Raw genomic sequence first — 25,494 nt, 5'->3', positions numbered from 1 at the left:
GCACAAGGGAAGTCCAAAAATGTATTGTACTGTATGCTGCTGCATAAATGATGTAATATGCCAGGGAGATATGTATACTGTAGCTAAAAAAGTAATGCTAAGTTTATGTTGTGTAGTAAGCTGTTAGTAGCATGTGCCACACCCTAATAATTGGTCCCTTTCCCCCTCATAACTTAGCCTACTGTTCTGACTTGGTCATGCACATGTAGCCTATAGCCTGTTTTAGAGAAATTTGTAGGAGCCTTTATTGTCTGCTTATATGCCCCCTTTATTTATCCTACGGTTCTGACTTGGTGTACAGGGAGAATACTGTAACAACAACCTAGTGCCCAAAAAACTCATCACTAAGCTAAGGACCCTGGGACTAAACACCTCCCTCTGCAACTGGATCCTGGACTTCCTGATGAGCTGCCCCCAGGTGGTAAGGGTAGGCAACAACACATCTGCCACGCTGATCCTAAATACAGGGGCCCTAAGGGGTGCGTGCTTAGTCCACCCCTGTACTCCCTGTTCACCCATGATTGCGTGCACGACTCCAACACCATCATTAAGTTTGCTGACAACACAACAGTGGTAGGCCTGATCACCGACAATGATGAGAAAGCAAATAGGGAGGAGGTTAGAGACCTTGCTGTGTTGCCAGGACAACAACCTCCCCCTCAATGTGAGCAAGACAAATGGCAAATGGTTATGGCACACATCAACTCCATCTCAGACACCCTAGACCCAATGTTACCTTTTTTCAGCACTGAGCAAATTTCAGGTCTGCTGAGCGCAAACTTGAACATTGTAAAAATTCTGTGCAACTTTACAGTGAACACTGAGGCTGTACCCACTTTAAGTTAACAGGTAAACAGTGGTCAAGTAGATTCCTTATTTATCCATCAAAAACAATGGAGAAAATGAATAGCATAACATTTTAACATGGAAATAGCTGTTCTATCATTCAGCCTACAATAGCAGCCAATGTGTGGTGCTAAATGTAGGCCTACATTCCATGAGACTTTTGAAACAAACATGCAGGGCTTGACATTACCATGTTTATCCACTTGTCCTTCAGATAAGGAGGTGACTGAAAATGTTGTTGTGTTGTTTGATGCAAGAAACAACTTTACAAAATAAATTGTATCACTATTCCCATACCATTATTACAGATAATCAGACAAATTATGCTACCCTCTGCTTATTGGCTACTTAGCTTATTCAAGCCTGTCTCAAAATACAACAATGCTCCTTTAAGACAAAAAAAGCTCTTTACTTTACTCACTTTTCAAAGAAGGCAAGAAATGCACATGTTTTGAGCTCTTGTAGGAAGTAATCACTCCCCCATTTCTGACTACAAATTATCTATAACTGGGCTAATAACTGACTAACTAGCAAAGTATATGAACAAATGTGCACACGTGGCTACATGTAGCTTTCGCTTTGATCTCAAAATAAGGGATCTATTTATGACCGCCCATGCTCTAAACACAGTCCAGTTCAAAGTGAATGGCACAGATCCATATATGGCAATGGTCGATTTACACACAGGCCCACTGCAGCTCTGATTGGTTATGGCGCACGGGTCTGTGTCGAGCACACGCCTGAGTTGTGCCTGTCAATGCAATAGAATCCTACTTTGATCCATTCTGCCTACAACAAAATCTATTGCAAAGTTAGTTTTGTTATCTGTATGTTGCATTGAAAGTGGCTAATATTGCATTGATTCAATCACAATTTCAACAGTAAAGGGAAACATTGATAGTGTTAACTAACGGGAAAAACTCAATCTCATGCTTCTTTACACAATATCTCTTCTGAATGGCAGTCCCGGGGGAGCTGGGCACCGTGCGCAGCTTAGGGAGAAAATTACCTAGACTCCACACTGCCCTCACCCACCTAGATAATACATATCTGAGAATTCTGTTCATTAACTAAAGCTTAATGTTCAACATCATTGTCCCCTCCAAGCTCGTCACCAAGCTTAGGACCCTGGGACTGAACACCTCCCTCTGCAACTGGATCCTGGACTTCCTGACGGGCCGCTCCCAGGTGGTGAGGGTAGGCAACATCACCTCTGCCACGCTGACCCTCAACACGGGGGCCCCACAGGGTTGTGTGCTTAGTCCCCTCCTGTACTCCCTGTTCACCCACGACTGCGTGGCCACACACAACTCCAACACCATCATCAAGTTTACTGATGACACGACAATGGTAGGACTGATCACCAGCGACGATGAGACAGCCTACAGGGAAGAGGTCAGTGACCTGGCAGTGTGGGACCGGAACAACAACCTCTCCCTCAAAGTCAGTAAATCACTAAGTACTTAAAATGGTCCACCCACACACACAATCGTGAAGAAGGCACGACAGCACCTCTTCCCCCTCAGGAGGTGGGCCAGTATCCCTGTGGAATGCTTCCAAAACCTTGAAGAGTCCATGCCCCAAATAATTGAGGCTGTTCTGAGGGCAAAGGGGGGTGCAACACAATATTAGTAAGGTGTTCCTTATGTTTGGTATTCTCCGTGTTTATACTGTAAGTGTTGTTTCTCAAGGTGATCTGTAGTCCTCTGCCATTAAGAAAGGTGCCACTTACAACTATAAGTGTAACTAATAACAACCAACGTACAGCAAAAACACATGATATCGTATTTGCATATAACGCCTTGATCATTCAATTTACTGTAGTCTTTTACAGGTATGAACTGCTGTTTACTCAAATGTTCACTCAGTGAGAATATTACTAAAGCAATCATGACCAAGGAACAAATATAGAATTGTACTGAACAGTCTGGTAAAAGCAAAACAAACGCCACATATTGACACAAAATATGTGTATGTGGACTTTTTAGAATATATACAACAATATTAACAGAACATGCAATAATTTCAACCATTTTACTGAGTTAAAGTTAATATAAAGAAATCAGTCAATTGAAATAAATTCTTTATGCCCTAATCTATAGATATTACATGATTGGGTAGGGCCGCAACCATGGGTGGTCCTGGGAGGGCATAGGCCCACCCACTGGCGAGCCAGGACCTACCACTGGGAAGCCAGCCCAGCCAATCAGAATGAGTTTTTCCCCACAAAAGGGCTTCAATACAGACAGAAATACTCCTGTTTCATTAGCTGTCTAGGTGGCTGGTCTCAGATGATCCCGCAGGTGAAGAAGCCAGATGTGGAGGTCCTGTATGGATTAAAAAGTATGGATTTCAGCCAACAAAGAAAGGTACGCAGCCACGGAGGACAAATCTAGCTACACGGTAAGGGTTTAAGAACGCAAGTTTTTACATGTATCGACCTTTGGCGACTTGATGTAGTTGGCAATACAGTCCACGTTTTTAACATGTTTATTTGAACTTTTATTTAACTAGGCAAGTCAGTTAAGAACAAATTCTTATTTTCAATGACGGCCTACCCCAGCCAAACCCGGACGATGCTGGTCCAATTGTGTGTTGCCCTATGGGACTCCCAATCACGGCCGGATGTGATACAGCCTGGATTCAAACCAGGGACTGTAGTGACACCTCTTGCACTGAGATGCAGTGCCTTAGACCGCTGCGTCACTCTGGTCTTTCTTGCCACATACTCGTCTCCACTCCACTCCGTTGGCGTGATCAGCAAAGTGGAGTGAGTTTTACTTGGCTAATGATAGGTAAGCATAATGGGTTTAGTACAAGGTGTAAATACTGGTGTTGAAGATCCAAATGTTTTTATTTGAACAGATGGGAGACTACTGTATGTTACTCCAATGGATCCCTTCTGCCTTCTGTTGCCCTACATGATCAAAGCGGGTAAAGTGGTAAGGCCCATATGCCAATACATATTTTTGAAACTAAAGTGTGCTTATTGCGTATTTACAGTTGAAGTCGGGAGTTTACATACACCTTAGCCAAATACATGTAAACTCAGTTTAACACAATTCCTGACATTTAATCCTAGTAAAAATTCCCTGTCTTAGGTCAGTTAGGATCACCACTTTATTTTAAGAATGTGAAATGTCAGAATAATAGTAGAGAAGGATTTCAGCTTTTACTTATTTCATAACATTCCCAGTGGGTCAGAAGTTTACATACACTCAATTAGTATTTGGTAGCATTGCCTTTAAATGGTTTAACTTGGGTCAAACGTTTCACGAAGCCTTCCACAAGCTTCCCACAATAAGTTGGGTGAATTTTGGCCCATTCCTCCTGACAGAGCTGGTGTAACTGAGTCAGGATTGTAGGCCTCCTTGCTCGCACACGCTTTTCAGTTCTGCCCACAAATTTTCTATAGGATTGAGGTCAGGGCTTTGTGATGGCCACTCCAATACCTTGACTTTGTTGTCCTTAAGCCACCTTGCCATAACTTTGGAAGTGTGCTTGGGGTCATTGTCCATTTGGAAGACCCATTTGCGACCAAGCTTTAACTTCCTGACAGATGTCTTGAGATGTTGCTTCAAAATATCCACATAATTTTCCACTCTCATGATGCCATCCATTTTGTGAAGTGCACCAGTCCCTCCTGCAGCAAAGCACTCCCACAAGATGATGCTGCCACCCCTGTGCTTCACGGTTGGGATGGTGTTCTTCGACTTGCAAGCCTCCCCCTTTTCCTCAAAACATAACAATGGTCATTATGGCCAAACAGTTCTATTTGTGTTTCATCAGACCAGAGGACATTTCTCCAAAAAGTACAATCTTTGTCTCCATGTGCAGTTGCAAACCGGAGTCTGGCTTTTTTATGGCGTTTTTGGGGCAGTGGCTTCTTCCTTGCTGAGCGGCCTTTCAGTTTATGTCGATATAGGACTCGTTTTACTGTGGATATAGATACTTTTGTACTTGTTTCCTCCAGCATCTTCACAAGGTCCTTTGCTGTTGTTCTGGGATTGATTTGCACTTTTCGCACCAAAACACGTTCATCTCTAGGAGACAACACACGTCTCCTTCCTGAGCGGTATGACGGCTGCGTGGTCCCATGGTGTTTATACTTATGTACTATTGTTTGTACAGATGAACGTGGTACCTTCAGGCGTTTGGAAATTGCTCCCAAGGATGAACCAGACTTGTGGAGGTCTACAATTTTCTTTCTGAGGTCTTGGCTAATTTCTTTTGATTTTCCTATGATGTCAAGCAAAGAGGCACTGAGTTTGAAGGTAGGCCTTGAAGTACATCCACAGGTACACCTCCAATTGACTCACATGCTGTCAATTAGCCTATCAGAAGCTTCTAAAGCCATGACATCATCTTCTGGAATTTTCCAAGCTGTTTAAAGGCACAGTCAACTTAGTGTATGTAAATTTCTGACCCACTGGAATTGTGATACAGTGAATTATTAGTGAAATAATCTGTCTGTAAACAATTGTTGGGAAAATTACCTGTCATACACAAAGTAGATTTCCTAACCGACCTGCCAAAACTATAGTTTGTTAACAAGAAAGTTGTGGAGTGGTTGAAAAACGAGTTTTAATGACTCCAAGCTAAGTGTATGTAAACTTCTGACTTCAACTCTATCTTTTCCCTTTTGTGATCTCATCTTAGTCAGTCTTTCTCGCTTTGCAATCTCTCTTGTCCTCCCTTTGTGATGTCATACATTATCTCTTTCTTCCTTTGTTACATCCCCTGCCCTTTTTTTGTCATTTTCTTATTTTCTTTGTGACGTCATCTCTGTCCTCTGTGATTCCATCTCTCTCCAGTCATTGTGTTGTAATTTAATTCTGTCTTCCTCTCTTTGAGATGTCACCTCTGCTCTCTTTGATTCCATCTTTATCCAGAATGTATTTTTCTTATTTTCTTTGTGATGCCATCGCTGTGCTTTGATCTCTGTCTGGTCATTGTGATGTCATATCATTGTCTCTCTTTGCAAGGTAATTTCTGCACTTCTTTTGTGATGTCATCACTGTCTTCCTCTCTTTGTGATATCATTCTGCAGCAGGCAAAGTTCCAGTCCGTGTACCAGATGTTGATGGACGAGGACTTCCCAGCATGCACCAGGCTGCTGAGCTGCACGCACTCCCTGTACCACATGGCTGAGGTAAAAGGTCAGAGGTCACTGTACAGCCCACACAAACTAATGTTGAAAGTTGATGTGCTCCTCAGAAACAATTAACTGTAAAATTCCGGTTACAAACCCCTAACCCCAATAATTCATTTCTCACTTCTATGTCAGACTGAAGCGCACATTAATAGATTTAATTAGTATATCAGATAATTCAGAGACTGCAGCACCCTTGAAATTGTTTTAGATTTTCTAAAGATGAGCTGCAAATGAACACATTATAAAAGTGTAATGTTGAGGGGTCTCAGGTGTTATGTGTTCTGTGTACTGCTCTTTCAGAGGTGGGCAGTCCGAAGTTTCACCGCTGCTGCCAGCAGAGGACCATGGAATGGTTAAAGAAAAAGGTACCCATTGATCAATCTATGAGCTGCATAAGCACATATCATCCTCTATAGTACATCCTGAAGCAATCTGATCCTGGCAACCTCCAGGTTGTGCAGGCTTTTGTTCTATCCCAGAAATAACACACCGGATTAATCGAATCATCAAACCCTTGATTAGTTGAATCAGGAGTTCAGAATTGCTGCTCTCCAGTAGATTTAACAGTGTAAACAGCGTGTTGGTTTTTCTGTGTACCTGCTGTTCTAGGCTGAGAGGACAGTGAAGGCCCTCGGAAAGACTAACATCTCAGTGGGAGAAAGGATGAAGTCCATGACGTACGTCAGAGTCAAGAAGGAGTCAGAGACCCAGGAAGGTGAGTCACTCTCAGGGCCTGGTCTAATACCGCAGACCTGTGCAATGTTCTCCCTGGCCTGCAAACATCAAATTAACCAGAGGATGGCACCAAACCCACTTTAGAGATTAGGAGCTTTCCACACCAGACATTGCCTCAAGAGCCTTACATGTTACATTTTCGGTTTCACATGAATTTTATATTTAAAGCTCAGATTGTCAACCCAGTTTCCTGTAATATCAATAGGATGGATGTCATTCCATAATGAAGTGTATGAAGTGATGCTGTGGTATTAACCCTCTTATGCTCTCTCTTCATTGTAACACAGAGGACTACCTGCAGTATGCCCATGGTCTGATATCTGCGGACATCAGTGAAGACCTGAAAAAAGCTCTCCTCAAGCATCTACAGTATGTACATGCACTATCTAAAATGAAAAAGCACAATCTAAAATAACATTTTCATGTAGCTTCATTGTAAGTGTCACTGAGTAATTTGAATTAAATGTTAACCACCCCCAAAACTGAAGATGAGTGTGCGGTTTTGGAGACCGAAATCAAATAACTCATTGCAGTTAGATTTCTCAAGACACATCCCCCACAGTTTAAAAACAATTGCAGGGCCCAGGTCAGCACTTTTGACTGGAAATGATGTACTGGTGATGAAAGTGACATTGTGCTATTAAGACAGTGATACTTCTGAAGGTAATGCATTAAGCAGCATTATTAGTGTTTAACAGTCTGATGGTCAGTCATCTTTCACCTTCCTCCTGACAGGTTACCTGAGCTCTCAAGCCCTAAGAAAGTGGAGCATCATTCAAAGGTATTTTATTCAGCTTCTCTTTGTAGGCTACTTGTGTCATCACACTGTGTAGTTAGGCCTACTGTATATACTGACATATTTTTTCCTAGTTTTCTATTTACTTGGGGACAATGTTCTCTTTCTGCATGTGTTAGGAACCAAAGCGCGATAAATATTTTATTTGACATATAAACTATTGTAAACTATTGTAGGGTCTGGCTTTTCCACTGTGATGTTCTCTTGAGATTCACCAGATGGTAGCAGTGTACAGGTAGATTAGTGTGTTCTTGTGCCTATTGTTGGTGGATGTGGTTGGTCAGTTTGTGGTACTCACGGTATCGCCACGGTAACTTGTAAACGTGTGTCTGTGGTGTGATTGGTGGTTGGTGTTTAGAGGGATGGAAAGCAGGTCTCACTCTATACATCCCATCCTCATTCGGCAGAAGTGAAAACTGTCTGACAAATCAGTGTCCATTCATGCAGACTGCACCTAATCTCACTCACTGAGTGAGATTAGGACAACTCGCGAAATCGGAGCTGTTCGAACAACTCGCGAAATCGGAGCTGTTCGGAGCTGAGCTGAAATCGGGAGAGGACTACACCAAATTCAACAGCTCCGATTTCGCCTGGAAAGTGAGTGAGATTAGGTGCAGTCTGCATGAATGGACCCATGAGAGAAATATATATATACAGTGGGGAGAACAAGTATTTGATACACTGCCGATTTTGCAGGTTTTCCTACTTACAAAGCATGTAGAGGTCTGTCATTTTTATCATAGGTACACTTCAACTGTGAAAGATGGAATCTAAAACAAAAATCCAGAAAATCACATTGTATGATTTTTAAGTAATTCATTTGCATTTTATTGCATGACATAAGTATTTGATCACCTACCAACCAGAAAGAATTCCGTCTCTCACAGACCTGTTTCTTTCTTTTCTTTAAGAAGCCCTCCTGTTCTCCACTCATTACCTGTATTAACTGCACCTGTTTGAACTTGTTACCTGTATAAAAGACACCTGTCCACACACTCAATCAAACAGACTCCAAGCTCTCCACAATGGCCAAGACCAGAAAGCTGTGTAAGGACATCAGGGATAAAATTGTAGACCCGCACAAGGCTGGGATGGGCTACAGGACAATAGGCAGGCAGCTTGGTGAGAAGGCAACAACTGTTGGTGCAATTATTAGAAAATGGAAGAAGTTCAAGATGACGCTCAATCCCCCTCGGTCTGGGGCTCCATGCAAGATCTCACCTCGTGGGGCATCAATGATCATGAGGAAGGTGAGGGATCAGCCCAGAACTACATGGCAGGACCTGGTTAATGACCTGAAGAGAGCTGGGACCACAGTCTCAAAGAAAACCATTAGTAACACACTACGCCGTCATGGATTAAAATCCTGCAGCCCACGCAAGGTCCCCCTGCTCAAGCCAGCGCATGTCCAGGCCCATCTGAAGTTTGCCAATGACCATCTGGATGATCCAGAGGAGGAATGGGAGAAGGTCATGTGGTCTGATGAGTCAAAAATTGAGCTTTTTGGTCTAAACTCCACTCGCCGTGTTTGGAGGAAGAAGAAGGATGAGTACAACCCCAAGAACCTCATCCCAACTGTGAAGCATGGAGGTGGAAACATCATTCTTTGGGGATGCTTTTCTGCAAAGGGGACAGAACGACTGCACCCTATTGAGGGGAGGATGGATGGGGCCATGTATCGCGAGATCTTGGCCAACAACCTCCTTCCCTCAGTAAGAGCATTGAAGATGGGTCGTGGCTGGGTTTTCCAGCATGACAACGACCCGAAACACACAGCCAGGGCAACTAAGGAGTGGCTCCGTGAGAAGCATCTCAAGGTCCTGGAGTGGCCTAGCCAGTCTCCAGACCTGAACCCAATAGAAAATCTTTGGAGGGAGCTGAAAGTCCGTATTGCCCAGCGACAGCCCCGAAACCTGAAGGATCTGGAGAAGGTCTGTATGGAGGAGTGGGCCAAAATCCCTGCTGCAGTGTGTGTAAACCTGGTCAAGAACTACAGGAAACGTATGATCTCTGTAATTGCAAACAAAGGTTTCTGTACCAAATATTAAGTTCTGCTTTTCTGATGTTTCAAATACTTATGTCATGCAATAAAATAAAAAATGAATTACTTAAAAATCATACAATGTTATTTTCTGGATTTTTGTTTTAGATTCCGTCTCTCACAGTTGAAGTGTACCTATAATAAAAATGACAGACCTCTACATGCTTTGTAAGTAGGAAAACCTGCAAAATTGGCAGTGTATCAAATACTTGTTCGCCCCACTGTATATATATATTTTTTATTTTTTTTATTTCACCTTTATTTAACCAGGTAGGCTAGTTGAGAACAAGTTCTCATTTGCAACTGCGACCTGGCCAAGATAAAGCATAGCAGTGTGAACAGACAACAACACAGAGTTACACATGGAGTAAACAATAAACAAGTCAATAACATGGTAGGAAAAAGAGAATCTATATACAATGTGTGCAAAAGGCATGAGGTAGGCAATAAATCGAACAATTACAATTTAGCAGATTTAACACTGGAGTGATAAATCATCAGATGATCATGTGCAAGAAGAGATACTGGTGTGCAAAAGAGCAGAAAAGTAAATAAATAAAAGCAGTATGGGGGTGAGGTAGGTAAATTGGGTGGGTAGTTTACAGATGGACTATGTACAGCTGCAGAGATCGGTTAGCTGCTTGGATAGCAGATTTTTAAAGTTGTTGAGGGAGATAAAAGTCTCCAACTTCAGAGATTTTTGCAATTCGTTCCAGTCGCAGGCAGCAGAGAACTGGAAGGAAAGGCGTCCAAATGAGGTTTTGGCTTTAGGGATGATCAGTGAGATACACCTGCTGGAGCGCGTGCTACGGGTGGGTGTAGCCATCGTGACCAGTGAACTGAGATAAGGCGGCACTTTACCTACCATAGCCTTGTAGATGACCTGGAGCCAGTGGGTCTGACGACGAACATGTAGCGAGGGCCAGCCGACTAGGGCATACAGGTCGCAGTGGTGGGTCGTATAAGGTGCTTTAGTAACAAAACGGATGGCACTGTGATAAACTGCATCCAGTTTGCTGAGTAGAGTATTGGAAGCTATTTTGTAGATGACATCGCCGAAGTCGAGGATCGGTAGGATAGTCAGTTTTACTAGGGTAAGTTTGGCGGCGTGCGTGAAGGAGGCTTTGTTCCGGAATAGAAAGCCGACTCTAGATTTCATTTTGGATTGGAGATGTTTGATATGAGTCTGGAAGGAGAGTTTGCAGTCTAGCCAGACACCTAGGTACTTATAGATGTCCACATATTCTAGGTCGGAACCGTCCAGGGTGGTGATGCTAGTCGCGCGTGCGGGTGCAGGCAGCGAACGGTTGAAAAGCATGCATTTGGTTTCACTAGCATTTAAGAGCAGTTGGAGGCCACGGAAGGAGTGTTGTATGGCATTGAAGCTCGTTTGGAGGTTAGATAGCACAGTGTCCAGGGAAGGGCCGGAAGTATACAGAATGGTGTCGTCTGCATAGAGGTGGATCAGGGAATCGCCCGCAGCAAGAGCAACATCATTGATGTATACAGAGAAAAGAGTCGGCCCGGGAATTGAACCCTGTGGTACCCCCATAGAGACTGCCAGAGGACCGGACAACATGCCCTCCGATTTGACACACTGAACTCTGTCTGCAAAGTAGTTGGTGAACCAGGCAAGGCAGTCATTAGAAAAACCGAGGCTATTGAGTCTGCCGATAAGAATATGGTGATTGACAGAGTCGAAAGCCTTGGCCAGGTCGATGAAGACGGCTGCACAGTAATGTCTTTTATCGATGGCGGTTATGATATCGTTTAGTACCTTGAGCGTGGCTGAGGTGCACCCGTGACCGGCTTGGAAACCGGATTGCACAGCGGAGAAGGTACGGTGGGATTCGAGATGGTCAGTGATCTGTTTGTTGACTTGGCTTTCAAAGACCTTAGCTAGGCAGGGCAGGATGGATATAGGTCTGTAACAGTTTGGGTCCAGGGTGTCTCCCCCTTTGAAGAGGGGGATGACAGCGGCAGCTTTCCAATCCTTGGGGATCTCAGATGATACGAAGGAGAGGTTGAACAGGCTGGTAATAGGGGGTGCGACAATGGCGGCGGACAGTTTCAGAAATAGGGGGTCCAGATTGTCAAGCCCAGCTGATTTGTATGGGTCCAGGTTTTCCAGCTCTTTCAGAACATCTGCTATCTGGATATGGGTAAAGGAGAAGCTGGGGAGGCTTGGGCGAGTAGCAGCGGGGGGGGCGGGGCTATTGGCCAAGGTTGGAGTCGCCAGGTGGAAGGCATGGCCAGCCATTGAGAAATGTTTGTTGAAGTTTTCGATTATCACGGACTTATCAGTGGTGACCGTGTTATCTAGCCTCAGTGCAGTGGGCAGCTGGGAGGAGGTGCTCTTGTTTTCCATGGACTTTACAGTATCCCAGAACTTTTTGGAGTTAGAGCTACAGGATGCAAATTTCTGCTTGAAAAAGCTGGCCTTTGCTTTCCTGACTGACTGCGTGTATTGGTTCCTGACTTCCCTGAACAGTTGCATATCACGGAGGCTCTTCGATGCTATTGCAGTTCGCCACAGGATGTTTTTGTGCTGGTCGAGGGCAGTCAGGTCTGGAGTGAACCAAGGGCTATATCTGTTCTTGGTTCTGCATTTTTTGAACGGAGCATGCTTGTCTAATATGGTGAGGAAGTAACTTTTAAAGAATGACTAGGCATCCTCAACTGACGGGATGAGGTCAATATCCTTCCAGGGTACCCGGGCCAGGTCGATTAGAAAGGCCTGCTCGCAGAAGTGTTTCAGGGAGCGTTTGACAGTGATGAGGGGTGGTCGTTTGACCGTGGACCCGTGGCGGATACAGGCAATGAGGCAGTAATCGCTGAGATCTTGATTGAAGACAGCAGAGGTGTATTTGGAGGGCAAGTTGGTCAGGATAATGTCTATTAGGGTGCCCATGTTTACGGATTTAGGGTTGTACCTGGTGGGTTCCTTGATGATTTGTGTGAGATTGAGGGCATCAAGCTTAGATTGTAGGACTGCCGGGGTGTTAAGCATATCCCAGTTTAGGTCACCTAACAGAACAAACTCTGAAGCTAGATGGGGAGCGATCAATTCACAGATGGTGTCCAGGGCACAGCTGGGAGCTGAGGGGGGTCGGTAGCAGGCGGCAACAGTGAGAGACTTATTTCTGGAGAGATTAATTTTTAAAATTAGAAGTTCGAACTGTTTGGGCATAGACTTGGAAAGTATGACAGAACTTTGCAGGCTATCTCTGCAGTAGATTGCAACTCCTCCCCCTTTGGCAGTTCTATCTTGACGGAAAGTGTTATAGTTGGGTATGGAAATCTCAGAGTTTTTGGTGGCCTTCCTAAGCCAGGATTCAGACACGGCAAGGACATCAGGGTTGGCAGAGTGTGCTAAAGCGGTGAGTAAGGCAAACTTAGGGAGGAGGCTTCTGATGTTGACATGCATGAGGCCAAGGCTTTTTCGATCACAGCAGTCAACAAATGAGGGTGACTGGGGACATGCAGGGCCTGGGTTTACCTCCACATCACCCGAGGAACAGAGGAGTAGTAGGATGAGGGTGCGGCTAAAGGCTATCAAAACTGGTCGCCTAGAGCGTTGGGGACAAGGAATAAAAGGAGCAGATTTATGGGCGTGGTAGAATAGATTCTGGGCATAATGTGCAGACCAGGGTATGGTGGGGCACGGGTACAGCGGAGTCAAGCCCAGGCACTGGGTGATGATAAGAGAGGTTGTATCTCTGGACATGCTGGTCTCAATGGGTGAGGTCACTGCATGTGTGGGGGGTGGGACAAAGGAGGTATCAGAGGTACGGAGAGTGGAACTACGGGGTCCATTGCAAACAAAAACAATGATAACTAGCCTGAACAACAGTATGCAAGGCATATTGATATTTGAGAGAGACATACAATAAGGCATAAAGTGATTGCAGGTCATGATTGGGAGAGCTAGCTAAAACAGCAGGTGAGATAACAGCAGCTAGTCAGCTAACACAGCAACAGAAGGTAAAAATGGCGACGACTGGGCAGAGAGGGTCGGATTAACTACACACAGATCCTGAGTTAAGGCACAGAGCCGACAGATAAAACACAAATAAACAGAATGGAGTACCGTGAATTAATGGACAGTCAAGCAGGCATCAGCTATGTAGCCAAGTGATCATAGTGTCCAGGGGGCAGCCGTAGATGGAGTAGTGAGGCCTCCACTAAGCTAGCCCGCGGCGTTTAAAGTTAGTAGCCCGGGGGGGTGGTCTGCTCAGACGGAGGGGGTCTGCTCAGACGGAGGCCGGTTGAGGGCACAGCGGATGGGGTATTTGTCTGCAGACCAGACGTGGTCGTGTCGACAGAGAATCCAAGCCGGATGGCGGTGGCGAAAGAGAGGTTGTGAGTTGTAGAATTGTGTTTGCTAACTGGTGCTAGCTTCGTGATTCAGACAGCTAGTCATGGGTAGCAAGCTAGCAGAAGATGGAGGTCTGTTTTTAGCCACGCCGTGCAATTCCGTCGGTAGATTAGTGGGGTTCCGTGTGGTAGAGGGGACCAATCCAATTGTCAAAATAGTTATAGTGGTCTAAGAAGATTGTTCGATAGACCTGTTCAGATAGCAGCCGATATGCTCAAGACAGCTAACGATTAGCGGGCCGCAGTTAGTATATGGACGTTCAGGTTACGTCGCGATGGAGGGGCCGGTTGAATTACTCCCTCGGGCAGATAACGTCGGTATCCCAGTCGTGAAGGCCCGGTGGGGCTCCGCATCGGCAGTAAAACGGGTCCGGATAGGTGATTGTAGCCCAGGAGTGGCTGATGGAACTCTTCAGCTGGCTAGCTCCGGGATAATTGGTGTTTGCTCCGGAATTGATGTTAGCCGATAGTCACTCGGATAGCAGCTAGTTAGCAAGATCCAGGTGTAAATGTCCAGAGCTTGAGGTAAAAATCCGGGGATATGGAGAGAAAATAGGTCTGGTATGCTCTGGTCTGAGTCGCGTTGTACAAAACTGGCAATAGTTTTCCGAGCTAAAGGATAGCTGATGAGCACTAGCTGTGGTTAGCTGAACTACTAACGTTAGCTTGTGAGCTGGCTAACTTCTGGTTAGCTTCTGTTGTAGATTTCGGATACGAGGTGAATAATACTTTTGAGGAAGAAAAAAAAACAGATCCGCACCACATTTGGTGAGGTGGGTTGCAGGAGAGTGTTTTGAAGTTGAGTTTTTAAGAAGAAAAGAATATATATATAAAAAGATATGCGAAGAAAAATATATAAAATATATATACACAGGACAAGACGAAGACAAAGGACATCTGACTGCTACGCCATCTTGGATTCGAGTAGAATGGGGGGAGGATCCTTCCTGAAGTGCAGTTTAAAGCAATGCAATGCAGAGGCCTTCAAATCCAGACGAAGGTCCAAGTAACATTGTGTATTCTGTCTGGAAATAAGTCATGATGATATGTAATTACGTTTCAGCCGTCTTCACTCAAGGCTGATGAGCAATACTATTGAATACATCTTTTCTCCTCCTCCAGCCGCCCTAGAAGACGAGTGCGGCACAGAAGACCCTGGCCAAGGTGGACAAAACAGGCATGAAAAGCATGTCTGCCTTCTTCAGCCCCAAGGGCAAAGCAGAGAAACTGAATGTTAGGATGGTGCATCAGAATTTGTATGTGTATGTTGGTGTGCGTGGATACACTGAGTGTACAAAACATTAGGAACACCTGCTCTTTCCATGACATAGACTGACCAGGTGAATCCACGTGAAAGCTATGATCCCTTATTGATGTCACTTGTTAAATCCACTTCAATCAGTGTTGATGAAGGGGAAGAGACAGGTTAAAGAAGGATTTTTAAGTCTTGTGACCATTGAGACATGTATTGTCCATGTGTGCCATTTAGAGGGTGAATGTGCAAGACAAACTATTGAAGTGCCTTTCAATGGAGTATGGTAGTAAGTGCCAGGCGCACTGGTTTGAGTGTGTCAAGAACTGCAACGCTGCTGGGTTTTTCATGCTCAACAGTTTCCTGTGTGTGTCAAGAATGGTCCACCACCCAAAGGACATCCAGCCAACTTGACACAACTGTGGGATGCATTGGAGTCAACATGGGCCAGCATCCCTGTGAAATGCTTTCGACACCTTGTAGAGTCCATGCCCCGAAGAATTTAAGCAGTTCTGAGGGAAAAGGGGGGTTTCAACTCAATATTAGGAAGGTGTTCCTAATGTTATTTACACTCAGTGTACAGTGTGTGTGTTTGTGCGCACATTTGCGCTTTTAGTAATAAAGAAAATAAAATTGTATTTTTGAGGGAAACTGATCTGTAGCAAGGTGATTTGAACTTGCCTTGAGAAACGGGGTTGATTCACACTAGTTGTGAGAATAAGAGGATAAAACCCAAGAACATGAATAGTTATTCCTTCAAGGTTTGGGTGAGTATATAAATTATGTTTAAACTGTGCTTCCAGGTAGCCTAGTGGTTAGAGCGTTGGGCCAGTAACCGAATGGTTGCTGGATTGAATCCCCGAGCTGACAAGGTAAAAATAGGTAGTTTTGCCCCCTGGTAGGCCGTCATTGTAAATAAGAATTTGTTCTTAACTTACTTGCCTAGCTAAATAAAAAATCCCGTCTGTGCTCTCATATTATTGTGTAGATAACCAGCATGAGTTCAGCCTGTGGTCTCCTGTTATAAAGTACAACTTTTTCAACAAACACACCAAGGGTCCACAAGTCATGGAAAAAGTGCCATGGTGACCCATTTTAATGTACATAAATAATATAGACTTAACAGGATAAATCATATTGTAACAGTACAATGGTAGCCTACTACAGTATAAAACTAAATAAGCGGTGCCATTTGCAATACCTTGGTAAATATTTAAGAATAATTTTAATCATTCAATCTGAGGCACATGGTGAACATCTTACATTTCATACAGTGATGTTGATCATCTAGTCTAGGGTGACTGATGCGACAGGTAAACCTGGATAAAATAAGCCTAGTCTAAATGTGTAATAATTTACTTGGAAAAGAAAATGGACAGTTGCATTGTTCAGTTGAAAGACTTGACTGATTGTGATGTCAGGTGGAGTAGGTGGTCTGTTTAGTCACAGTAACTAAGTAATGTGAGTGTTTGTTGGTAATTACGCTGTCCAAGTTACTCATGGTCCTTTGTGGATCGGGTTACAGTCCCATCAGTCCCACGGGCCACAGCAGACTGGATAATTTATCAAGCTGGTGGCATAGCGAACAATGTCACATGCTATGCCTGTCCACACCAACACAATACCATAATCATTGGCTGCCACTTTCTCTCAGTTCCCACTTCCTCTAGGCCTACTTCTCTCTCTCACTTCCTATATTACTATCCATGGTTATTTTGTTGTTTCCCTGCCAATTCCTCACGAGCTGAATGCTTGCATGTCGCGGGACCTCCCCAAGTTGACTCCCGTACTTGTTATGAAACTCAGGACAAGCAAGTTCCCACTACTTCTTTTTGAGTTTTGGCTTGAAGCGCAGTGTCTGGAAGGCGCTCTCCACCACTTTGGGCAGGTGGATTGGGTTTCTCTGTAGGTGTCGTCGGCTGCTCGTCGTCCCGTTGTCGCTGTTCTTCTTGGCCGTGCTGCTGCTTTTGCTGGTTGAGGCCGGCTTCTTCAGCTTGGACTCATCTGTGGGACACCGTGGGACCCGCATGACCCAGTTGGAGTGGAGGTCGTGCTCACTGGTGCTGGTGGCCACTGATGAAGAGAGAGATGGGTTCACGTCAGTTCTCAAAATGCCCATCCAAATTCTACATGGGGAGAGAAAAAACCACTGAAGGGTAGTTTGTGATCTATTACAGTTACAATTACTCAGAGACTGCAACAAGCTGTTCAATGTCTCTAGATCAGCACCAGGTGGCTAGGTCTTCACTACACCGAGTGTTGATTTTTCAGTGTTACATTTCTAGTGTTGATTTAGGTGTTAAATTAACTCTAAAATATCCCCAGTGTTGGTGTCAATAACCAGTGTTGACTGTGATTGTGTCAGTTTTACTCTGCAGAGACTAAAACATTCTCATCAAAACCACACCCATCATTATCTTATTACCCAGCATGCTCTACTGGATCTAGATTTTTTGTGGTATTGTTTTTAATATGTGTGTTTTTGCATGTACATTGATTGATTAAGTTTATGCTACACAAAGATACATAACATACATTTTTCTAAACTAATCCAATCAATTAGTTAGATGTATTGCACCCGTTACTTAAACAGTTAAGGTAGTCTCTTTCATCAACATTCCTAACCTTTAACATCTTTCTGACTGCAGGTTGTGTGTGAATAAACAGTGTAACTGTTGCCTGTTTTAACTCAGGCTGGATTCCAATAGGAATTATATATCACTTTGAAAGTCAATATATTGTGATTTGTAAACCAGTAGGTTCTTAACACCACTGTGTTGGGGTAAAATATTGCCAATAAAGTAAGGAAGTCTTTATGATATATGCAAGGTATTGTCATTAACAGTTTTAATTTAATGCTACATTTACCTACAGCAAAAAATAACTTTGTGAAGTCCACAAGACTGAGATATAAGGAATTCAACAACCATGTCTCTGTCACTAACAAATATAGTCATGGGTGGTAACTCTACAATTCACTCAAAAAGGCAAGGCACACTGGGAAATGATATTGGGCCGTGGCTTTGTGTATGTTGTGCCTACATTGAAAAAGTTTGAGCATGAAGTTAGTGATCCCTTCCCTCATGTCAAACACTTGATTTCAGGAGGCGGGACTATTAAGGGGATAGGGTGACACCACCCTAAATCTCATGTTAATACACCAATGGTAACATGATATTCTCGTACCTAATTTAGATAAGTACCGCCTAGTAACCAACATCGAAGACTGCGTGTTTGCAGAGGGGCGTGGTTTATAAAGCTAGATAGATACTCTGCTGGTCACAAAATTTGACTGTAGGGTGTCAGTAAATATATTTAAAAGTTTACACTATTCATCTATGGCAAATATTCTTATATGTTTCCACTTTCATATGTATCTGGTGTTAGCTATTTACTAGGGAGGGTAGTCTAAAATGCTGACACGTTTGTCATGTTAAAATCTGTCAGCGCTGCTGTGAACCGCAAAAGAGATGTCAAACGGGAGTGGTAAATTGACATCGTTGATGCAATTTCAATGTTGTTTAAATTGCTTTGTGTATCACAAAATGTGCATGAGATTATGTAACTGCTCACTGCATTCACGTTTCATGACATAGTCTTTCCAAAGAGCTGTCAGTCAAGGTGAGCTCCTGAATATAACCTCCCTGCCCACTCAGCTTGTCTTTTCAAAGTTCCTGGTAGTTAGCCATGAGAGAAAGTAGACTTTCTGTAATTTTGAGCATTTCTATCCCCCCAAAATATTCTGGGAGATATTTTAGAGCTAGGTTTCCATCCAATTGGCAACAGATTTTCATGTGAATATTAAGAAATCTGCATTAAAACAACTTGCGAATTTTCCCATCAGAGATGTGTTTCCATCTAATTAACTTGTTGCAGATGAAAGGCAGCGTGACAACGTGTGCACATAAAAGTACAGTTTTCGGTTAAATTCACAAATAAATATAAGTAAAAAAATGTCATTGCATTTTCAACTCTACCCATGTTATCTCAGCAAAAAGAATTGCGTTATATAGTGAGTGAAGTCTGTTCACTCTGGTTTGGGCACGCGCGCTCTAACCGGCTACAGTGCACATGTTAGCCTACATGATGAGATTATTATTCACAAAAGAGCGAGATTATTTTTATTTGTCAAATGGCAGCCAAGCATTGGTGATCATGTCACCAGAATAAGACCCTCGATATTTATTAGAAAGGAGCATCAAACTCATCACCTTGCACTTTCACCACCCTGTGAAGTTCATCATAACTTATTTCATCTGTAGTCTAATAAACTGCATGCTTCCCAACCAGTCCTAGTTGGAGGACCACACAATATCTCATTGTATAACTTCAAATTTACTTAATGTGATGGTTATTACAGTATATCAATATAAAATCGTTTTCACCTACATTTCTCACATAAATAATTTTGCCAACACAAGAAGATCCACCTTGTCTAGTGTATTTTGTTTTGTTGACATTTGGAAAGTTTACAGAAAATATTTATGTTTCCATCAGGCCAGTCATGACATTTTTTTATCCAACATGTACTTTACTCGCATAAAAAGGTTGGATGGTTAGTCAAAATGCTATTTTACATGGAAATCAGAATGATCTTCGGGACCTTTCACACTCAAAAGTCTGGATCCATATAGACACTGGCCCAGTTTTAAATTGAACATGGTCAGTGATTTAACACTGGAGAATTTGCTGTGTATCTCTATATCAGCACCAGGTATCTGTCCACTGTCTCTATATCAGCACCAGGTAGCTGTCCACTGTCTTCGCTGTTTAGGCAACTTGATCGTACTTCAAAACACAACTCACCAATGAAGTCAACGTCAGCGTGCCCATCGTCTACATGGGGCTTGCGCGTGTGCTCAGGGTCACAGCTCGCGATGACAGCATCAAAGAAGTCCAGAGTGTCCTCCTCATTGGGGATTGGAGGGGCAGACGGTTTGGTCCTCATGTTCTTTAAAAAAAAAAGAAATAAGAGAGAACATTATTGTCTATTGATTTCTTTAGTAGAAGGCATTCAGTGGTTCAACAATTTCATTTAGGACACAAGGATAATTATGAGGTGAGGTCATAGCCATTAAGTGTTTCACAAAGCCTTTCTACCTGTGCGTCCTTGGAGTTGGGCGGGGGAGGCGCAGGCTTCTTCTTGGGGGAGATTGTGGCCTTCATCTCGTTGCTTTTCAAGTTGTTGACGCTCCTCGTGTACTGCCGTCTCAACGCCACCAGCTCTTCCAAATACTCCAGGCAGTTCTGATTCTGGGAGTAGAGCCATATCCGGTCCTCCTGCCTCTGGTAATAATACAAGGCGGTGGTGGACTCGAAATTCACAGAACTTTTGCTCCGCTTCAGTGTGGAGTTGACGGATGACTGCTTCCTCTGGCCCACCACGAGCATGGAGGTGCTCCGCACCAACTTGACGGTGCAGGCGCTGTGGTAGTCCTGCTCGGACTGCGGACTGCCATCACGAGCCCTGTTCCCATTGTTGGGACGGAGCGCGTTGTTGATCTTCCTAAACATCCCTCCTGGGCGTGGAGTAACTCACAGTTATAAAAAATATAATGTTAGTTCAATCGAGGTGCCCATAACCGTTTCCAAGTACTATTCCTCAGAAATCAATTAGAATACAAGCACACGGCGCGTAAAAAAAAAGACGGTATGACATTGGTCTTGTCCATGGGGATGAAACTGCCCGTGAGTATGGTTGGCAGAGAAGATAACTTCGGACTCCTCTCACTTAATAAAAAAGCGTTCCCGGCCATCACTATGGTGTTATGGGGGTTTTTGCTATGGCAACGAGCCTCGAAATTCAACTCGCTCCTGTGTCATTACTATTGAACAGCAGTCCCGTGTCAAATGTCTTTATTGGCACCTCAAGCTCACAGTGTCACCAAAACGCACGCGCTGTAGTCTCTCTGCCCAGTGGCTTATACTCAGAAAATTGTCCAGTGTTGCATTTTTCAGTGTAACATTTCTAGTGTTGATTCAGGAGTTAATTTAAGGCTCTAAGAGTAAAATGAACACCCAATGGTGTAAAATAACCCCAGTGTTGGTGCTAATAACCAGTGTTGAGTGTGAGAGTGTGATTATATCATTTTTGTCTCTGTGGAGACTAAAACCTTCTCATCAAAACCATGCCCTTTGTTATCAGATTCAACCAGCATGCTCTACTGCAGCTCGATTTTTTTGGGATTGTTTTTAATATCTGTGTTTTTGCATGCACATTGATAGATTTTTGAATTTTATGCTACACAAAGATACAGCACATATCTTTTTCTAAACTAATCCAATCAGTTAGTTAGATTCATTGCACACATTACTGAAATGGTTGTTCCAGTTTAAATGGTTTAGGTGTTACGCCCTGATCTGTTTCAACTGTCCTGGTGATTGTCTCCACTCCCTCCAGGTGACGCTTATTTTCCCTGGTGTATTTATCCCTGTGTTTCCTGTCTCTCTGTGCCAGTTCGTCTCGTCTGTTTCAAGTCAACCTGCGTGTTTTTCCCATGCTCCTGCTTTTTCTATTCTCTTTTTGCTAGTCCTCCTGGTTTTGACCCTTGCCTATTTCTGGACTCTGTTACCCACCTCCCTGACCATTCTGCCTGCCAATCTGTACCTCCTAGACTCTGAACTGGTTTTGACCTTTTGCCTGTCCACGATCAATCTCTTGCCATCCCTTTTGGATTATAATAAATATCAAAGACACAAACCATCTGCCTCCCGTGTCTGCATCTGGGTCTCTTTTTGTGCCCTTATATTAGGTAGTCTCCTCACAATATTCCTAACCCTAACAGTCATTCTGAATGCAGGTTGCGGGTGAATAGAAATTCCAACTGTCAGATTGTCATGTCCTTAGAGATCCCTGTTTATTCTCTATATTCTGGTTTGGTCAGGGTGTGAATAGGGTGGGTACTCTAGTTTTTGTATATCTATGTTTTCTTTTTCTTTGTTGGCCTAGTATGGTTCCCAATCAGAGGCAGCTGTCTATTGTTGTCTCTGATTGGGGATCATACTTAGGCAGTCCTTTTCTCCGCCTTCTGTTGTGGGATCTTGTCTTTGTTTGGTTGCATGTATTTTGCACGACAAAGCTTTTCGGTCGTTGTATTGTTTATAGTTTTTTCCGCTGGTTCACATTTTAATAAAAAATGATGAACCCAAATCACGCTGCACCTTGGTCTACCCTTAACGACGAACGTTACACAGATGTCCAAACTGTGGCAGTCCTAACTGGCTGGATTACAATAGGAATTATATATCACTTTACAAGCCAGCCTAGTGGGATTGCAGACATGCTGTGCCTTGTAAACAATGAGGGTGCTAACACCAGCTATGTTAGGGTAGCACTTTGCCATCAAAGTAAGCATTATATATTTAATTTATTGTTCTAAAGAGTTTAAGTTTTACATTTTAGAGTTTTAAATTTTAAAGAACACGAACAGTCAAAATCATGTCTTTCATGAAGTTGGATGAAATTTGGATGAAACCAAATCAAATCATAGCTAGATAGATACTATACTGGTGCCAGAATTTGACTGTAGGGTGTCAGCAAACATAATTCAAAGTTCACACTACTCATCTTTGTCAAAGGCACTCACCATGCCTTCAGAAAGCATTCACACCCCATTAATTTTTCCACATTTTATTGGGTTACAGCTTGAATTTACATTTGATTAAATTGTGATTTTGTGTCACTGATCTACACACAATACCCCATAATGTCAAAGTGGAATTTGGTTTGTAGGAAATGTATGTGGCAAAGAAGTTAACATTTTGTCCTGAATACAAAGTGTTATGTTTGGAGCAAATCCAACACAACACATCACTGAGTACCACACTTCATAATTTTTAACAATGGTGGTGGCTGCGTCATGTTATGGATATGCTTGTTATTGGCAAGGACTAGAGAGGATTTATTTTGGGATAAAAATAAACGAATATAGCTATAAGCACAGGCAAAATCCTAGAGGAAACCCTGGTTCATTCTGCTTTCCAACAGACACTTGGAGACTAATTCAACTTTCAGCAGGAAAATAACCTAAAACACAAGGCCAAATCTACACTGTTGCTTACCAAGATGTTGCTTACCAAGACGACATTGAATGTTCTTGAGTGGCCTAGTTACAGTTTTGACTTAATTCAGCGTGAAAATCTATGGCAAAACTTGAAAATGGCTGTTAAGCAATGATACACAATAAACTTGACAGAGCTCGAAGAATTTTAGAAAGAATACCGGGCAAATATTGTACAATCCAGGTGTGCAAAACTCTCAGAGACTTACCCAAAAGGACTCAGCACTGTAATCACCGTTAAAGGTGCTTCTACAATGTATTGACTCAGGGTTGAGAATACTTACAGTTGAAGTCGGAAGATTACAAGCAATCAAACTAGACAACCCGGTCGCATTCCACTTCGCTCCGACAGGTAGTATCACATTTCACTTCATTTCATTACAGTACAACGGTTTGATTTGTTTGATCTTAGCTAGCTACATAGCCGTCTTTGTATCAAAGATAATTGTGTAGTTTAGAGCGATTTTCTAGGTTAGCTAGCCAGCTATTTTTGTCCTTTTAACGTAACGTAACGTAATCAACACTGCTAGCTAGCCAGCTAGCCACCGAATAGCAGCACTGTAGAATCTATTACATTCAACGGAACAACGAAACGACTTGATTAGTGTAGTGTTAGCTAGCTACACAGTTGTCTTTGCTGTCCTTGTATTTAAGATAACTGTGGAATCTAGAGTAATTTTCGGTTAACTAGCCAGCTATTTTCGTCCGCCGCGCTGCCGTTCCCCTACCTAGTCAATACTGCTAGTCAACACTGCTAACACTGCTAGCTAGCCAACTTCTACCGAATAGCAGCACTGTAGAAACTATTACATTACAACGGAACGATTTGATTAGTGTAGTGTTGTCTTTGCTGTCCTTGTATCTAGGACAATTGTGTAGTTAGACTAATTATCTGGCCAGTTACCGAGGTTACCTAGCCAGCTATCGAGGTTACCCAGCCAGCTACACTTTCAAACAAAGTCAACAACGCAGCCACTGCTAGCCAGCCTACTTCAGCAGTACTGTATCATTTTAATCATTTTAGTCAATAAGATTTTTGCAACGTAAGCTTAACTTTCTGAACATTCGAGACGTGTAGTCCACTTGTCATTCCAATCTCCTTTGCATTAGCGTAGCCTCTTCTGTAGCCTGTCAACTATGTGTCTGTCTATCCCTGTTCTCTCCTCTCTGCACAGACCATACAAACGCTTCACACCGCGTGGCCGCGGCCACCCTAACCTGGTGGTCCCAGCCCGCACGACCCACGTGGAGTTCCAGGTCTCCGGTAGCCTCTGGAACTGCCGATCTGCGGCCAACAAGGCAGAGTTCATCTCAGCCTATGCTTCCCTCCAGTCCCTCGACTTCTTGGCACTGACGGAAACATGGATCACCACAGATAACACTGCTACTCCTACTGCTCTCTCTTCGTCTACCCACGTGTTCTCGCACACCCCGAGAGCTTCTGGTCAGCGGGGTGGTGGCACCGGGATCCTCATCTCTCCCAAGTGGTCATTCTCTCTTTCTCCCCTTACCCATCTGTCTATCGCCTCCTTTGAATTCCATGCTGTCACAGTTACCAGCCCTTTCAAGCTTAACATCCTTATCATTTATCGCCCTCCAGGTTCCCTCGGAGAGTTCATCAATGAGCTTGATGCCTTGATAAGCTCCTTTCCTGAGGACGGCTCACCTCTCACAGTTCTGGGTGACTTTAACCTCCCCACGTCTACCTTTGACTCATTCCTCTCTGCCTCCTTCTTTCCACTCCTCTCCTCTTTTGACCTCACCCTCTCACCTTCCCCCCCTACTCACAAGGCAGGCAATACGCTTGACCTCATCTTTACTAGATGCTGTTCTTCCACTAACCTCATTGCAACTCCCCTCCAAGTCTCCGGCCACTACCGTGTATCCTTTTCCCTCTCGCTCTCATCCATCTCTTCCCACACTGCCCCTACTCGGATGGTATCGCGCCGTCCCAACCTTCGCTCTCTCTCCCCCGCTACTCTCTCCTCTTCCATCCTATCATCTCTTCCCTCTGCTCAAACCTTCTCCAACCTATCTCCTGATTCTGCCTCCTCAACCCTCCTCTCCTCCCTTTCTGCATCCTTTGACTCTCTATTTCCCCTATCCTCCAGGCCGGCTCGGTCCTCCCCTCCCGCTCCGTGGCTCGACGACTCATTGCGAGCTCACAGAACAGGGCTCCGGGCAGCCGAGCGGAAATGGAGGAAAACTCGCCTCCCTGCGGACCTGGCATCC

General features: G+C 43.7%; 1 protein-coding gene and 1 pseudogene across 1 annotated transcript; one reads left to right on the top strand and one right to left on the bottom strand.

The window, feature by feature from the left end:
• The window catches only part of LOC129816199 (ribonuclease H2 subunit B-like), a 76,984-nt pseudogene extending 60,970 nt beyond the window's left edge, over positions 1 to 16,014 (top strand).
• Positions 16,015 to 16,766: 752 nt separating this feature from the next.
• Positions 16,767 to 20,947, bottom strand: LOC129817054 (uncharacterized protein C13orf42). Its single transcript, XM_055872038.1, has 3 exons — positions 20,303 to 20,947; positions 20,009 to 20,153; positions 16,767 to 17,275 (listed from the first exon to the last, which is right to left on the bottom strand). Exons 1-3 carry the CDS (start codon positions 20,714 to 20,716, stop codon positions 17,025 to 17,027), a joined length of 810 nt encoding a protein of 269 aa, XP_055728013.1. The 5' UTR covers positions 20,717 to 20,947; the 3' UTR covers positions 16,767 to 17,024.
• Positions 20,948 to 25,494: the final 4,547 nt, after the last annotated feature.

Source organism: Salvelinus fontinalis, chromosome 19 (genome assembly GCF_029448725.1).
Source record: "Salvelinus fontinalis isolate EN_2023a chromosome 19, ASM2944872v1, whole genome shotgun sequence".
Taxonomy (NCBI): Eukaryota; Metazoa; Chordata; class Actinopteri; order Salmoniformes; family Salmonidae; genus Salvelinus; species Salvelinus fontinalis.
This window is presented reverse-complemented; position numbering and strand designations above follow the sequence as displayed.